This window comes from Papaver somniferum, chromosome 2 (assembly GCF_003573695.1).
Source record: "Papaver somniferum cultivar HN1 chromosome 2, ASM357369v1, whole genome shotgun sequence".
In the NCBI taxonomy this organism is placed as follows: Eukaryota; Viridiplantae; Streptophyta; class Magnoliopsida; order Ranunculales; family Papaveraceae; genus Papaver; species Papaver somniferum.
This window is the reverse complement of record NC_039359.1, coordinates 204,757,840-204,774,641: the sequence shown is the minus strand read 5'-3', so window position 1 is coordinate 204,774,641 and position 16,802 is coordinate 204,757,840. Positions and strand designations below refer to the sequence as shown.

Here is a 16,802-nt window from a genome sequence, read left to right as displayed (position 1 = left end):
AAGAGTTGTGTTATCTCTCCTTCCGAATCCATATCCTTTTAAACCGCGTAGTTTTTCTCTTGGGACAAAAAAAAACAATTGTTGCATTACTTGTCTATCTCTCCATTCCTTCTTTCTAATTGTCTCAATTGCATTGTAAATTGTGGAAAAAGGTGAGTGGTTATCCTTGTTATCCTCCTTTAGTATTTGGAGCATTTGAACCTGTGAAATACCCATTATCCTCATTTTAGCTACCTTGTCCATCTCTTGAGGAGTTAGCTTTGGCACCATGAAATGTCCTTCAAGATGCTCCGGACGAGGATGATTATGACAACCTTGCATAACCCTGTAGAGAACCCATCCACCCAAATATTCTTTGTAATTAAATGCAAGCTTGAATGGACAATTAATCTTCTTTAAGAAAGTTTTGTTCTTCCTATTTGTCTTTCCTTTATAAACATAACCCTTCCTCTTGTGGCTTTTATCGGGATCACTGCTTCTCTCACAAACCATTTCAAAGCGAGTATTGCTTTGTCTCCCATTCAATACTAATACGCACATGTATTTTTGTGCATGTTGTCGAGCCCAACTCTTTGCATCTTACGGATTTTTAAATACCAAGTCATTCATGTAGTTATGGGATGTGTCAACGTACAAAATACCAACTGGGGAAGGTTGATTTTCCATTGGTTCTATTGGATAACATGGAACCTACAAGTAATAGCACAACGTCAAAACCACAAACAAGAAACACTTATAATTTCGCCAATGTAAAATTTTTTATCAACCCTACCGAACACAAAGTTCGGTTACCTCGCAACCATAAAGGATTTTGGGGCCTTACCGAACTCAATCCTTAAGTTCCGCCATGAAAATGAAAAACTCGACTAAACCGAAATTTAGGTTCGGTTATCTACTCCCTTTAAAATTATTTTGCGATCTTGCCGAACACAAAGTTCGGTAACATAAGTACTTAAAACGTCTAAACCGAACTATGAACTGTAAACTCTATAAAAATAGTTCAGTTACATTTTATGGGAAAACATAACCGAACTCTCAAAAACCTCCATTAAAATGTAGTTGGTTACCTGCGTCTGCTAAATTTAGTAACCGAACTACACATTTAGAAAGGTTCGGTTACATTTTATGCAGACTAGATAACCGAACTAGGTTGACCTAACTGAATTTTGTTTCTGAAGTTTTCAGTTTGGCCAAATATTTGCACAATTCAAGCTACATTAACAAAATATGAGACATATCTGAGTACCCATAGCTTCATCTTCAGGTTGTGGCTGATAAAATCCATCATTTGGTTCGTTTGCTTGAGTTTGGGAAAAAGGTTTTCATCATCTAACAAATAACTCATATTTGGATCATTAGAAGTATTGACAAACATACTAGGAGGTGAAGGGGGTTCTGATTCTGATTCCGGGGTATGATCACATGAATCACTCATATCACAATTACTAAACTCAAAAAAAGATTTTTTGGGTTCACCCATCTTCTTCTTCCTATTTCCTTCTTCTTCTTTTCTCTTAAAATAATGTTTATAACAAAACAATCCTATTAATAACTCACTAATCACTAACTAATCAGTTATTAATCATTACACTAATACTAATTAATCATCACACTAACTAAGTTAATCATCAAGGGTAAAGTAGGTATTAAAAAGAATCACATAAGGGGTGACTGAAAATTACTTCCAATATTCACCCCAAAAACTTAACAATAGTCCCCCCATTTTTTTGAGTAGTCCCAAAGAACGTTCAAACAAAAGTCCAACTAGGGGTGCAATTAAGTATAAATCGGTTTGAAAGCCCAAGTTTTTGAAACTTTAGGCTCGAGAGATATGGAACTGCGGAGGTAGGGCTCGAACCCCGTTATTGGCAAAAAAAACTCTCATTTGAAAGAGTTTGGATGTAGTCTAGAGGCCATTGTTCTATCCTATAAAAAAATGATTAACTGCACACTTATTCTCCAAACTACCTCAACCCCTAACTCGACTAATGAGTCAATGGTTTTGCTTAAAATAACAAAACCAATACTCTTTTTTCTTTTCTTTTTTTATTTTTTTTAACTCTCATTTGCGTTGGTAAGGGTTTGATTCTCTTATCAAGTATTTTTATTTTAATTTTCATAAAAGAGGCAAGCCTCATATATTGATTAACAGAGCCGATTCAAGATCCAAATTGTTATACAGTTTCATAAGAGTCAAAATTCAATCACGAACGTCAAGTTTTCTCCCCCGATTTTTGACCAAGATTCTTACATAACAATGATCACAACCAAATAAAATTTCCAAGAGGATCAATCCACTTCAATAGGCCAAAACTGTTGTGTAAAACAGTCCGACCATACTTTTTCATTATTTTCGTAAATCAAACTAACAAAATTTAAAGTAACTAAAACTTAAGTAATCTAATATAAAGTAACGCGGGTCTTCAGAGTAACACAACTCTTCTGGATCTGTTTGATTAATCGTAATCGGTCTGAGTCGGCATGGAAGTCTTAGTAGCCATAATAGATGTGGTTGATGGAGGTGTAGATGGGGTTTTGATGTTATTTGTAGGATCAGAATCTCGCAACAATAATGTCTTAGCGAAATTATTAATAGCACAGCACAATAGCATCGCAGAGCAATTTCAGGATGAATATAACAAATGACGTCAGCTAGGATCATGAGAAAGATGTGATGGTCCTGCGAAAATTAGAGAGCTTGTGAAATTAACATTTGTAAGGTTGCGAGAATGTCACAAGCCATACCCGAAAATAAAGCACAGATTAGCTGTCATCCACTATGTATTTCCCTATAAATAGTCATTCGAGTTGTAAAGAGAGAGAGATATTTTTTGAGTAAGAAACAAGTAAATAGGAGAGAGAAAGTTCAGAGGAGATATCATTCTTGACTTCTTTATCTTTCTTGTAAGAACATTCAAAAATTAATCAATAAAATTAAGAGTGAAAACCTAAAAATGAGTTGATCATCCATGAAATCATATGAGTGATGTAGTGTAGGATTTTCTGCAACTACATAATGGCGCTAGAAACAGGGATTGAAAATCGAAAGTTGAAGATTGTTGATTGAGAATATTCAAGTTAAGAAAGTGATTAAATAAATCAGTGAATCAGTTAGAAGAAAGATGAATATAATTAATGAAAATGGCAAAAGATTGGAGTGTAATATGATAACAAAAACGATGATTAATGAATTCCATGAAAACATCAAAGGAAGAATACATAAACAAAATTTTGAAGGAAGGAAAGTTATGGCGGTAGAAAAAACATCACCCTTGAAAGATTGGGAAAAGCAAAAAATTGCATTCATGGCGGAATAAATACCAAAGGAAAATTTGAACCACACGTCTCCGTTGGTCATCACAGTGCCTATTACACGAAAAGAGAAGGAGACAACAATAAAATCCACATGAGAATGGATGTTGAACAGAACTTTAATCGATACAGGAAGTTCAGTTGATATAATATTTTATCACGCATTCCGGGGAATGGGATTTAAAGATGAAGAAATGTCCAGTTCAACATATTTTGTTCACGGCTTCGGAAAATCCACAACAAAACCGAAAGGAGAGATAGTGGTACGAATTCCACTTGGAGAAATCGAAACACATGTAACATTGTGCGTAGTGGATATGGAATCACCATATAATATGTTGCTAGGAAAATCATGGATACATGCGATAAAAGTTGTGGTATCAACGTTGGATCAATGTATTAAATTCCACACTCCAAATGGAGTAGATGAAATCAGAGGAGATGTTGATAATGCGAAATTATGTCATCATATTGAAGTAAAGCATTATGAAGGACAAGCAAAAAAGAAGCAATTTCGCAGAAAATTGGCAAAGGAAGCAAAGAAAGAAGAAGAATTTAGAGTATATATGATAAGGGCAAAAGAAGGCAAAGGAATACCCGGCGAAATTTCGGAAGAAGGAGAAGATCCTATGAAAACAATAAAAGAACCAACACCAGTGGGAGAACCTAAACCCAGTTACACTTTCGCAGAACCAACAAAAGAAATAAACGTTGGGACTATAGAGGAACCTCTAATATTGAGAATTGGAACCAAAATGGATAAGGAAGAAGAAGAAAGAATTGTTAACTTGTTGCGAGAATATAAAGATGTTTTCGCAGGAAGCATGGATGAGATACCGGGAATAGATCCATCAATTGCATGCCACAAGTTGGAGATTAACAAAAATGTGAGACCATTTAAACAGAAAATAAGAAAAATTGCAACAACTTACCATTCCGAAATAGAAGAAGAATTACAGAAAATGCTTGATGCGGGAATCATAAGAGAAGCTAAATACCCAGAATGGATAGCGAATATGGTCATTGTCCCAAAGAAAAACAAAGGAATCAAGATTTCCATAGATTTCACTGATTTAAACAAAGCTTGACCCAAAGACAGTTTTCCGCTACCAGATATTCCTCAAATGGTAGAATCCGCAGCGGGAAACGATAGGGTATCATCTTTAGATGGATACAAATGGTATAACCAAATCCCTCGCACTGAATAAGATCAAGAACATACTGCTTTCTTTGCCCCTAGAGGTTTATATTGTTACACGAAAATGCCATTTGGTTTGCGAAATGCGGGAGCGACATATCAAAGAATGGTAGAGAAGGTGTTCTCAAAATGGATACATAAAACATTAGAAGTATACGTGGACGACATGTTAGTAAAGAGTACAGAAGCTAAAGACCATGTACAAGACTTGAGGGAGATTTTTGAACAAATGCGGCAGTATAACATTAAATTGAATCCTGAGAAGTATACTATTGGAGTTGCATCGGGAAAATTTTAGGCTACATTGTATCAAAGGAAGGAATACAGGTTGATCCAGAAAAAGTGCAAGCAGTTCGTGACATGCCAACACCAGAAACAATAAAAGATGTACAAAAGTTGAATGGGCTTCTAGCTTCGCTGGGGAGATTCATTTCGGGATCATCAGACAAATGCAAATATTTTTTCGATATACTCAAGAAGGGTGCAAAATTTAAATGGAGTGATGAATGTGAAAAGGCTTTTCAAGGAATCAAAGAATATCTTATGAATACAACTATTTTACAAAAGGAAGAACCAGGAGAAGAATTATTGATTTACCTTGCAACAACGTCGCATGCATTAAGTGTTGTGTTATTGCGAGTAGACGCAGCAATGGAGAAACCCATTTATTACATTAGCAAAACTTTTAATACCGCAGAGAAGAACATAAGATAAAGGTATTAACAAAAGTACCAATTGAATCAGTGATGAAGAATTCTAAAAGATCAGGAATGGTGGAGAGATGGAATGCACAAGTAGGACACTTTGATATTAAATATGAAGTTTTGTCTTCACCAAAATCACAAGTTGTTGCGGATTTCTTGGCAGAATTTCCTTTAGAAGAAGATGAATCAGTAGAAGAAATGATGGATGTAGAAGAAGAGCATGGAGATCCAAAAGATTTATTAACAGAACCAAATATTGGTAGATGAATCATCAAATGGAGAAGGAAATGGAGTTGGAATTGTTTTAATTTCTCCAGAAGGAATAAAGATGGATTTTTCATTCAGATTGGAATTTGCATCCACTAATAATGAAACAGAATATGAAGATGTGATACATTCCTTAAAATTCGCAATAGAAATGAAACTAGAAAATGCCAGGATCACTAGTGATTCGCAGCTAGTTATTCGCCAAATAAAAGGAGAGTATACTACAAATGAAGCATCCTTGAAGAAATACAAGAAGCTGGTTGAAGAATTATCAGCGAAAATCCCAAAGATAAAATGGAGGCACGTTTCAAGAAAGGATAATAGACTCGCAGACGCTTTTGCTTTCATCTCAAGAATGATGACAGATCCAACTGCGAGATGCATAAAAATACAAACACTTCCGTCACCATCAATAAATAAAGAAGAGGAAGATGTGGATGTGATGATAATAGATAATGAAAAAGAAGAACAAATAAACAATGTCGCAGACTGGAGAGTGGAACTTAATGCATATTTGGCGAAAGGAGAAACACCAACAAATAGATTGGAAACAAACAAGTTAAAAAGCCGAGCAACGAATTATGAATTAATAGATGGGTTGCTATACCGAAAATACTTTAGTGGACCATCACTCAGATGTTTGACACGAGAGGAAGGAGAAAAGGTGCTGAAAATGTTACATAGTGGAGATGCTGGCAATCATAGTGGAGGAAGATCTTTGGCACATAGAGCAAAAATGCAAGGTTATTACTGACCATACATGCATGAAGATGCAAAACAAATATCAAGACGTTGCGAAGATTGTCAGCGACATGGAAAGAGAATACTTGCACCAGGAGCACCATTGTCATCTTCAACAAGTGTGTGGCCCTTTGGAAAATGGGGCTTAGACATTGTGGGGCCATTTTTACCAGGAACTGGACAAAGAAAATACTTAATAGTCGCAACAGATTATTTCACAAAGTGGACAGAAGTTAAGGAAGTACAACATATTCGCGACAAAGATATCTTTACATTCATATTCGAAAATATCATTTGCAGATTTGGAATTCCTGCACCGTTGGTATCTGATAATGGGAAAAAGTTTGAGGGGCAGAATATAGAAATGTTACTTAATGCATTCAAGATAAAATGTAGAAAGTCCACTCCTTTGTATCCACAAGCTAATGGGCAACTAGAAGCAACAAATAAAACAATTGCAGATATATTAAAGAAGAAATTGGAAGGACATCACAGATCATGGTGCGAACAAGTACATAATGCAGTATGGTCTTATAATACAACTAGAAGAGAAGCTACTGGAATTTCACCTTTTTGTTTAACATACAGAGTTGAAGCGGTGTTACCAACAGAAGTTGTTATTCCGAAAACAAAAAGAGAAGCTTGGGAGAAAAATCTTAGTGCGGGCTTAATTTTAAACAAACTTGATGAATTAGAAGAAAGAGAAGAAAAAGCTTTACAACATATGGAGAATTATCAGCGAAGATTAGCTCGAGAATATAATAAACGTGTCAAAATACGCGAATTTCAACCAGGAGATTTAGTTCTGCGAGAAACACCAATATATCAGCGAGAAAATGGTGGAAAATTAGCGAAAAAATGGGATGGACCTTACATCATTAAGGAGATAGTTGGAACAGAGCTTATAGATTAATGGATCCAGAAGGAAGAGATGTTGGTCATAGATTAGACAGACCATGGAACAGGTTGTATTAAAAGATATTATCAGTAAGAAGCTTTGAGAAGTTATGAATTCTGAAAGAATAATTGCAGAATTACTCATATCAAAAAAGATCATGATGTGCGAAATTTCGCAAGAACAATGACATAAAAGAAAGGGGCGAACCTTTATGGCGTACACCCTAGTTCGCGAATAAAATTTCGCAAGAGGCAAATGTAAGACCTAAAGTACGTCATATTAGGGGGTACCTGTTACATGGCTCAGGGAAAGGCTACACCGCCACCGGAACCTGAGTCATGGAGATTTGGGGTCAATAAAGCCCATCCGGGAGAGGCACCTTGGATTCTCAACTTAAGCATATGACTTAGGTTGGGCGACTAAGGTAATAAGGACTCTCCCAAGGAGTGCAGAATCTGATCAAGGCGCCGAGGTACACGGTTGAGTCAAGAGTGCCGGGGGCGTTTGAAGCGTCCTTGCCATTCTTGACAAGTCTTGGCTTATACTGCACTCGGCCTGAAGAAAACCCCACTTAGGGTGCAGTCTCGTAACCATAAGCCCTATAGGAAAAGGGATAAGAGGCTGCGAAAACAACTGGTTGTTGTTAAGACTGGATGGGAGGAGCTAACCTTGTATGGTAGAAGTACGCCTCCTTGAAGGGGCAACCAGGGGGAGATAAGGGCGGCACCCTCCATTAGGGAGCTGATAAGTGTCTTAAGACGCAAATGTCATGAGGCTTTTTATTCGCAAGGATATTAAGGCTTGTCATATTTGTGCAACAATCCTGAAGAGGCAATAATACAAAAGAAAAGATAAGACGAGATCAATGGGTTTTCGCATGAAAGTGCGAAGACGTCCTGCGATTTCGTCGCAAGACGGCAATGTCATGGGGCTTTATTTTCGCAAGAATATTTAGGCCTGTCATATTGTCGCAACATTCCTGAAGAGGCCATAATACAAAAGAAAAGTTAAGACAAGATCAATGGGTTTTTGTATGAAAGTGCAAGGACGTCCTGCGATTTTGTCGCAATGACAAGAGATGGCATAATAAGACCTTTAATTAGGAAGGAAAATAAGACCATATGATAAAACAAATTAATTAAGCATTCATAACAATATTTTTTGCAAGAAAGATAATGAGAGGCAAATGGGAATCGATACACAAGAAGCATTATCTTTCTTATCAACAAAATATTAAAAGGAAAAGTTGACTCCAAAGTTATTGAAAAATGTAACTCTCAAAAGTGATAAAAATAAGACAGTTCAAGAAACAAAGCTAGATAAGAAGCTCAAGCTTCAATATTAATGTCAGTAGCAGGAGATGACAGAAATTCTTCGCCATTCTCGCAAGCTTCTCCTTCATTTCGGCTTTGATCTTCGCCATGACTAGCATCTTGATTATCGCCAGCAATTACTTCTTCAGGAGAAATTTCTTTCTCATTCTGATTAACACCAGCAGATACTTCTTTAGAAGGAACCTCTTCTTCATCTTCCAGGAAATTATCCTCTGCACCGCTTTCGTAATCATAATCACTATCAGCAGGACGAGGAACTTCATCATCATCTACTTCTAGAGGATCAATTGATGTAGGAGGAAGAGAGTTGGACAGTAAGATGTCATTTACAAGGACTTCAGCCCGGAGATGAACTTGGCGAAGAAGTGCTCTTTGATGATTCCTATCTTGAATATCCTTAAAATAAGCAAGATAATCAAGTCTTCTTTCTGCTCGGTCGCGAGAACCAGTAAGGGTAGAGACGAGCAATGCATTTTCCTTGCGAATTTTAGCATATTTAGCCTCCAAATTAGAAATAGAAGAATGAAGATTCTTCTCAGACTGTGCGAAAAATAGAGTACAAAATTTTATTAAGATAAGGAATTCAGAGAGAAATGACAAAGAAAAGATAATTAAGGCAGTCAAACTTTTATGACTACCTTCCTTTTGCGAAATAAGGTGTTGAATCAAGGATAAACAACTATTCTCCCAATGGTCTATTGCGTTGTCAAATTTATCTCCAACTAAACCTTTAAGTCGAGACTGAAGATTTTTCTCTTTAGAAACAATAAAGGCATTTTTCTTCGCAAGAGAAGAATAAGATTATTCTAATTTGGAATATTGTTCTTTAAGCTGATTTGCCTTCACACTTAAAGTTATTCTACCTTGAATGAGTGTATCTCTTTCAGCGATAGATGATTCTGTTACTTCTTTAAGTTCATTTCTCAAAGAGCGAAGAGACTGCTCTTGGTCAGCACATACTTTTTGGAGAATATTAAGTTGTTGCGAAGATATCGCCATCTTGTTTAAATAAGTTCGCTTCTCTTGAGATAAGGTTTTATTCTCATCTGATGAAGTTTTCATCCCTAAATTAGCTTTAGTTAAAGAATAACAAAGATGAGATAATTCATTACTTAATATATCTTGTCTTTGAACTAATTGGGTATTTTCATTGGTAAGATTATTTATCTGATCAAGATAATATGAATAGAGGTTATCTAATTGGTTATATTGATCCATCAAGATTTCTTTATCAACACGGGCTTCTTCAATAGCAGATTCAAATTGATATCTCTCCATTATTCGTTTCTGATTTAATGCTTAACATGCGAAAGAGGGATTTAAATAATAATTAAACATGGGAAGGATAAAACTATCGAAAAGGAAAATTAAAGACATAGACAAGGAAATCACACCTCTTAATTCATCATTCTTCTTGCGAAGATTGTCACGATCCAGCAAAACATGCTGAAGCTTCTGGTTTTCAAGACGAAGAGCATTACATTCTTTTTCTAAAGCTGTTTGCGAAGAAGCTCTGCCAGAACCCAAATGCTTGCTCAGAATTTCGCAAATATTAGACTTGGTGGGATCAGTAGAAGACTTCTTTCCATCATCCAAAATTTCAGATAAAACTTTGAAAGAAATATCTATCCCTTCCACATATTCTTTCGACAGAGGGAGAGACTTGGGTAGAGAACTGGTAGGGACAGAAGGTTGAGAAACATTCTCAATGGGTAGAGAAGAGGTTTCATTCGCAGAAGGATCCACAGGGGGAATTTCAATCATAGAAAGGTCAATTGAAGAAATGAAATCAGAGGCAACATTTTCGCGAATTGGAGATAAAGGTTTATCTTGCGAAGATGTCGCAGGAGATTTGGAAGAAATGAAGTCAGAAGCAGCATTTTCGCGAATTGGAGATAAAGGTTTATATTGCGAAGATGTCGCAGGAGATTTGGAAGAAATGAGTAGGTGGAAGGGAACAGAAGTTGGGACAGTTTTAAGGTGGCGAGATTTCTTGTGAGGTTTATGAAGATCTTTATCACCCTGCGAATTACAATCCAGATAAGAAACAAAGGCAACAATATTGTTATTAGAAAAAGATAGTGTTTCTTACTACCTTCTCATTCGCAGACTTTCTTTTATTTGCGACAACCTTATGCTGTGATTTGGGAATGTTAGGGTTCTGAACTGTAAATTTAGTGTTGGAGCCGTTTTTGCTGAAATAACAAGAGTATGGGAATCACATAAACAACGTAAACAACATCAAAAAAGGAAACAAACAAGATCAATTTTAAATATATCAATTTCTACAAAACTCATAAAGAAGAAAAAAGAAGACTAACCTTGATGGATCCATGAAAAATAATAGCAGGGAGATCGTCTCGAGGAAAATTACGAACTGTGAATATCTAGTATGAAGATGAAGAAGAACTTAAGAAGGTTGAAGAATAGTTGCAATAATGGAATTTGCAGAAGAATGATGAAGAATTTGCAGAAGAACGATGAAATTGCAGAGAAAATAAAAAGAGGAAGAAAGAGAGTGAGAAGGAATATATATAGAGGGAATTTCTCCTCGAGAAAATAAACACCATTAATGCGGAAAGATATAAGCGGTTAAAAGGCAACTGTTACGAAAGACGTGTCGAGAAATAAATGGAAGAAAGAATACGTGTGATAAATGTGGAATATGAAAAGATAAGAAGCTGCGGCATTTCTCACATCATTCTCTACTTTGCAGAGAAGATATGAGAAGAGGCAAGATGTATGATCAGAATCTCGCAACAATAATGTCTTAGCGAAATTATCAATAACACAGCACAATAGCGTCGCAGAGCAATTTCAGGATGAATATAACAAATGACGTCATCTAGGATCATGAGAAAGATGTGATGGTCCTGCGAAAATTAGAGAGCTTCCGAAATTAACATTTTTAAGGTTGCTAGAATGTCGCAAGTCATATCCGACAATAAAGGACAGATTAGCTGTCATCCACTATGTATTTCCCTATAAATAGTCATTCGAGTTGTAAAGAGAGAGAGAGATCTTTTTTGAGTAAGAAACAAGTAAATAGGAGAGAGAAAGTTCAGAGCAGAGATCATTCTTGACTTCTTTATTTTTCTTGTAAGAACATTCAAAAATTAATCAATAAAATTAAGAGTGAAAACCTAAATATGAGCTGATCATCCATGAAATCATATGAGTGGTGTAGTGTAGGATTTCCTGCAACTACATTATTGCTGATGAAGATATTGCTAGCTTCACTCCTCTTGGTGTTGATGGTGTCTCCATCAGTTGAAGAAGATCTTCAGGAGAGAAACAAGACCACACATTTTGCTGATAACACAAAATCACCGGTGATAACCTGCTAGAAAAGATAAAACAACAATCAAAACAAAAACAAAAATAAAAATAAAACACCCAAATACGCGAGGAACGACCTAAAGCTAGCTAGAAATGAAAAGAAGAGAAAACAAATAACTAAGAACAAATAAACTAGATTAAAATAGACGGTAAGCAGGAAGAGAAGTTGTTAGAAAGAATGATCATCTCAGATCGGCTCCAATGAAAAATCAAGTTTTTTAGGTTTCAAGGAGAGAGAGCGCGCTAGAGTTAGGTGGTTCCAATATTATGGGTAAACTAAATTCGAAATTTTTGGGTATATAACGTTCGCGAATAAAACATGGAACTGGGTAGTAAAATCGAGACCTCGTCAAAACTCAAGTACCATTAGATAATGAGCGTAGGAAAAAAAACACCTCGTATGAAAAAATTAACCGCTCTATTTTATTTTGAGCAAGTTAAATGATTTTAAATGAAAATAAAGATACAAATAAATTGAAGATGTCACTGGTACAGTGACAAAGTTGTTGGGTCCGGGGGAAAGCCACTGACAGAACTGTTGCCTCCATCATAGATGTTATTACTGTAACTGCCACCCCAAATGCATGCAAAAGTTCTTGTACAAGGAAAAACACAAGTATATAAACTATGGACCCAAGCCCCGTTTGGGGTTACTTTCTTTTTCTATCAAAAACACTTTGTAACAATCCCTATCAAATACCATGAATTTATCATATATTGAATATCTTCTTTGTGGCCGAACATTAATCAAAAACTTCACCATGAAATACTACCATTTTACTTTCACTAGTTATTTAGTATAAAAAAAAGAGAGTAATTATTTACTGTAATAATGCTTGAAAAACAAAAAAAAATTACTGTAATAAAAATTACCCCCACATGCCACAATTTATTTTTGTAGCTAGTCTTCAGTATTGACTTTCGATCACACATTTCAATTTCTCCACTTCATTCTATCAATCTACCCAAATAATCAAATCTTATCTGCCCAAATTTCTCCATTCTTATCTAGCTCCACCCAAAAATAAAAATGAAACCTTAATCCAATGATTCTTCCAACAACGTCGTCATTTTATTGGTCATTTCACTGAGAAATGGCCAATCAATTTTAAGTTCGTGCAAAAAACCGAAAGAAATGTCACGTGGATTTTAGACTATGTGCCTTTTAGTACTAGTGGTACAAAAAGATTTCAAAATGAGGTGGAGATCCGAGTCACTTCAGGAAAGAGTACACGACAAGCAGGATTTAAAAGTATGGTACACAAACATTGTATTTCTTAAAATAAATCCCACTATACTCCATCACAGAAAGCCTATGCAGATGGTGATAGCTCAAAGTACAACCTTAATTTACTAATATGATGATTTGATTGATACGTACAAATCTTGGTAATGACATAATGCCGTAAAGTCTTAATTGGGGTCTCTCATGATGTACAGCTTTAATATGGTCACATATTCACTGCTTTTGTGCCAATGTATGCTTTGGTTTAACTTGGCGATATTTTGTTATTGTACCAATCGCATTAAAGTTTTCGATATTTTGATTTTACAACTTTAAGTGCTGTAAAGAGCAGACACTATTAAAGAAAATTTGGAGGCAAATCTAAGAAAGAAACATTTAAATTATTTAATTATCTAAGAATATTTGCACCATGAAATGATCAAATAAATATTGAGTACGTATCCTCTTTGTGGCCAATACCGCTGAGGAAATACTAGCGTTGTACCTTCCCTAGTTATCTAATAAAGTATATATAAAACAAAAAGAAGAGCTCTTGATTTATTTTTCTAGCTAGTTTTCACTTTTCGGTATAGACTTTGGACCAAAATATTGCAAATTGCAATTTCTCCACTTCATTCCCTATCTTTTATCTACCAAACAAGTAACAATGTCATCATTTTATTGGTCATTTCACAGAGATGACCAATAAAATAGGGGTCGTGCACAAAGCAGAAAGAAATGTCACGTTGATTTTAGAGCGTGTGCCCTTTAGTATTAGTGCAGTGGTACAGAAAAGATTTGAAAGTGAGATGCAGATGCGAGTAGTACACTACAATACTGCATGATGCAGGGTATTATATAAAGTAGAGGAGGAAGAGTCATCCAAGACAAAAACATTTGATATTTTACATCCCACTAAGCCCATAGAAAAACTCTACGGAGATGGTTAAAAGTACAACCTTAATTAAATTAATATGATTTGATTGATACGTACAATCTCTCGGTAATGACATATTATATATACAACCTCACACGATTACACGATTTAAGAGATACAACCTCACCACTCTTGCAAAGTACAAGTTTGTGAATATTTTAGGTAGGTTGTTAAGAATCCGAGTAGTGGTGTCCTTTGTTGTTAAATAGAGATCTCCATTACTTTGTCAAAAGTAAGAAATCTCAATCAAAAATGGGGGAAACTAGAGATGAAATAGTATCATCTTCTACTTCAGTAGGGAGGAAATGGTTAGGATTTGTAACAGCAATTTGGGTACAAGCAATTTCAGGAAATAATTATACATTTGCAAACTACTCAGGTGCTTTGAAAACATTAATGCATTTAACACAACTACAACTGAATAGTCTATCAGTTGCTAAAGATGTTGGTAAAGCTTTTGGTATTCTTGCTGGTTTAGCTTCTGATCGTGTTTCTACTCCTCTAATTTTACTTATCGGATCTATCGAAGGTTTGATCGGTTATGGTGTTCAATGGCTTGTTGTTAGCAAAAGGATTTCTCCTCTTCCTTATTGGCAGGTATGTATCCAATCTCTATGTTTATAGTGATCAATGGCTGGTTGTTCGCAAATTTATCCTCTTATTTTAATGCTGTCTATTTTTTTTTTTTTTTTTTTTTTTTTTTTTTTTTTTTTTTTTTTTTGCAGATGTGTATATTTCTGGCTCTGGGAGGAAATAGTACAACATGGATGAACACAGCAATTTTAGTTACATGTATACGTAATTTCCGCAAAAATCGCGGTCCTGTATCTGGAATCTTAAAAGGATATGTGGGTTTAAGCACAGCAATTTTTACGGATGTTTGCAGTGCTTTGTTTGCTAATAGTCCTTCGAAATTTCTACTCATGTTAGCTGTAGTTCCTGCTGTAATTTGTCTCACAGCAATTATTTTCCTACGTGAAGTTCCACAAACAACTACCAGCGCAGCTGCCGTAGAAGAAGAATCAAAATACTTGAACTTCTTTAATGTTGTTGCTGTCATTGTTGCTTTATATCTTTTAGCTTATGATATTTCAGGAAAACACAGCCGTATAATCGCCCTGTGCTTTGTTTCTGGACTTCTATTTCTGTTGATAGCTTCACCATTATTCATTCCTTTATACTCTATTTTTAAGAATACCACCTCTAATAATGATGTTGAAAGTAGTGTCATTCATCGTCAGTGTAATAGCAATCAAGTTCAAGAAGGAAAAACTCTGCCAGAAGCGGTAGAAAAACCAGTACCAGTAAAAGAAAATGTTTTGAGAAATGAACAAGTTGTTCAAACCGAAGAAAAATCGGCGCTAATAGAAGAAAATGATTTGAGAAATGATCATGTTGTTGAAACAGAAAAAAAATCAGTTCTAGTACAAGAAAAAGATTCGGGAAATGATGAAGTTGTTGAAATCGTTTATAAGAAACCGATTCTTGGTGAAGAGCACACGATCTTAGAGACGGTTAAAACATTGGATTTCTGGATCCTTTTCCTTTCATTTCTTTGTGGTGTAGGTACTGGTTTAACAGTGATGAATAATTTGGGACAAATGGGATTAGCACTTGGGTATGCTGACGTTTCCATGTTTGTGTCGCTCACAAGTATATTCGGTTTCTTTGGTCGTATCGGCTCCGGAACCATATCTGAATACTTTCTCAAGTACGTATACATAAGGTTTCCTGTTTCTTTACTTTTAAGGTTGAACATTATGATATGAGTCTTGGAAATGGCACCTTATGCTTCATTTCTTCAGTACATGTACATACGTGGTGATTGACTATATTGCTTCATAATATGCAGGAATGCTGCAACGCCAAGGCCTCTATGGAATGCAGCATCACAAATTCCAATGTGCCTGGGATATGTCGTCTTAGCAATTGCATTACCAGGATCCTTGTACGTGGGTTCAATATTGGTTGGTATTTGCTATGGTGTGCGTCTTGCGATCACCGTCCCTGTTGCTTCTGAACTATTTGGCCTTAAATACTTTGGGTTGATCTACAACATTCTAATCTTGAATCTTCCCCTCGGGTCATTCCTATTCTCTGGTTTGTTAGCCGGTTTATTGTATGATGCACAGGCAACTAAAACAAAAGGAGGTGGAAATACATGTATTGGAGCTCATTGTTACGGACAAGTCTTTATGGTCATGGCTTTAACGTGCCTAGTTGGTTTCGGGTTGGACGTGTTTCTTACTCTTCGAACAAAGAATCTTTACAAAAATATTCACACAGCAAGCCGGGCGAAGTCCAGCAAATCAGGTGTAGATCAACAAAAGTGAAATGATAGAAGTTTCACTATTGTTTCCATTTTTTTAGAATGTCTGCTTTTCATTTTTCTTATAATGCATCATGAAGGAGTCACTAGTGACTAGTAATAAGAAATTATAATACAGGTCTTGTTCTAAGATTTTATTTTCGATAAGGTATTTTTCCAACTGTTTGAAACGCCCATGGCCCAATGTATTAAAGATATGTTACCACTTACCAAGCAGCAGTTCCGGAGTGCTAACTGGTGCAACCCTCCTCATTTAAAATAAAACAAGGCTTACGGCATTAATCCCAAAACGATTTTTTCCCGATCGGAAAAGAAGATTTATCGAGAAAAGAAGAATGTACAAGATACTACCAATGGTAGTATGAAAAAACAATTAAGTAAATACAGTTTCCAGTTTTGTGTTGTGTAAGCAAAGTTTAAATGAACTCTATTTCCAAAAGCAGCTGCCCAAGGGAGAACTAGCGTTTTTGCATCACTGCATAATTCTTCATCTAGTTTGTAAGTGTAGTTATCTTCAA

The 16,802-nt window shown here is 35.7% G+C and overlaps 1 protein-coding gene across 1 annotated transcript; it reads left to right on the top strand.

The window, feature by feature from the left end:
• Positions 1-14,066: 14,066 nt before the first annotated feature.
• On the top strand, positions 14,067-16,454 carry LOC113350304 (protein NUCLEAR FUSION DEFECTIVE 4-like). Its single transcript, XM_026594424.1, has 3 exons — positions 14,067-14,552; positions 14,681-15,666; positions 15,808-16,454. The coding sequence occupies exons 1-3, from the start codon at positions 14,208-14,210 to the stop codon at positions 16,286-16,288; spliced, it is 1,812 nt and encodes a 603-aa protein (XP_026450209.1). The 5' UTR covers positions 14,067-14,207; the 3' UTR covers positions 16,289-16,454.
• Positions 16,455-16,802: the final 348 nt, after the last annotated feature.

Coding starts and splice junctions, on each gene's coding strand:
- LOC113350304 (XM_026594424.1), top strand. CDS start 14,208: ATGGGGGAAACTAGAGATGAAATAGTATCATCTTCTACTTCAGTAGGG. Junction 14,553..14,680: donor CTCCTCTTCCTTATTGGCAG/GTATGTATCCAA, acceptor TTTTTTTTGCAG/ATGTGTATATTTCTGGCTCT. Junction 15,667..15,807: donor ATATCTGAATACTTTCTCAA/GTACGTATACAT, acceptor CATAATATGCAG/GAATGCTGCAACGCCAAGGC.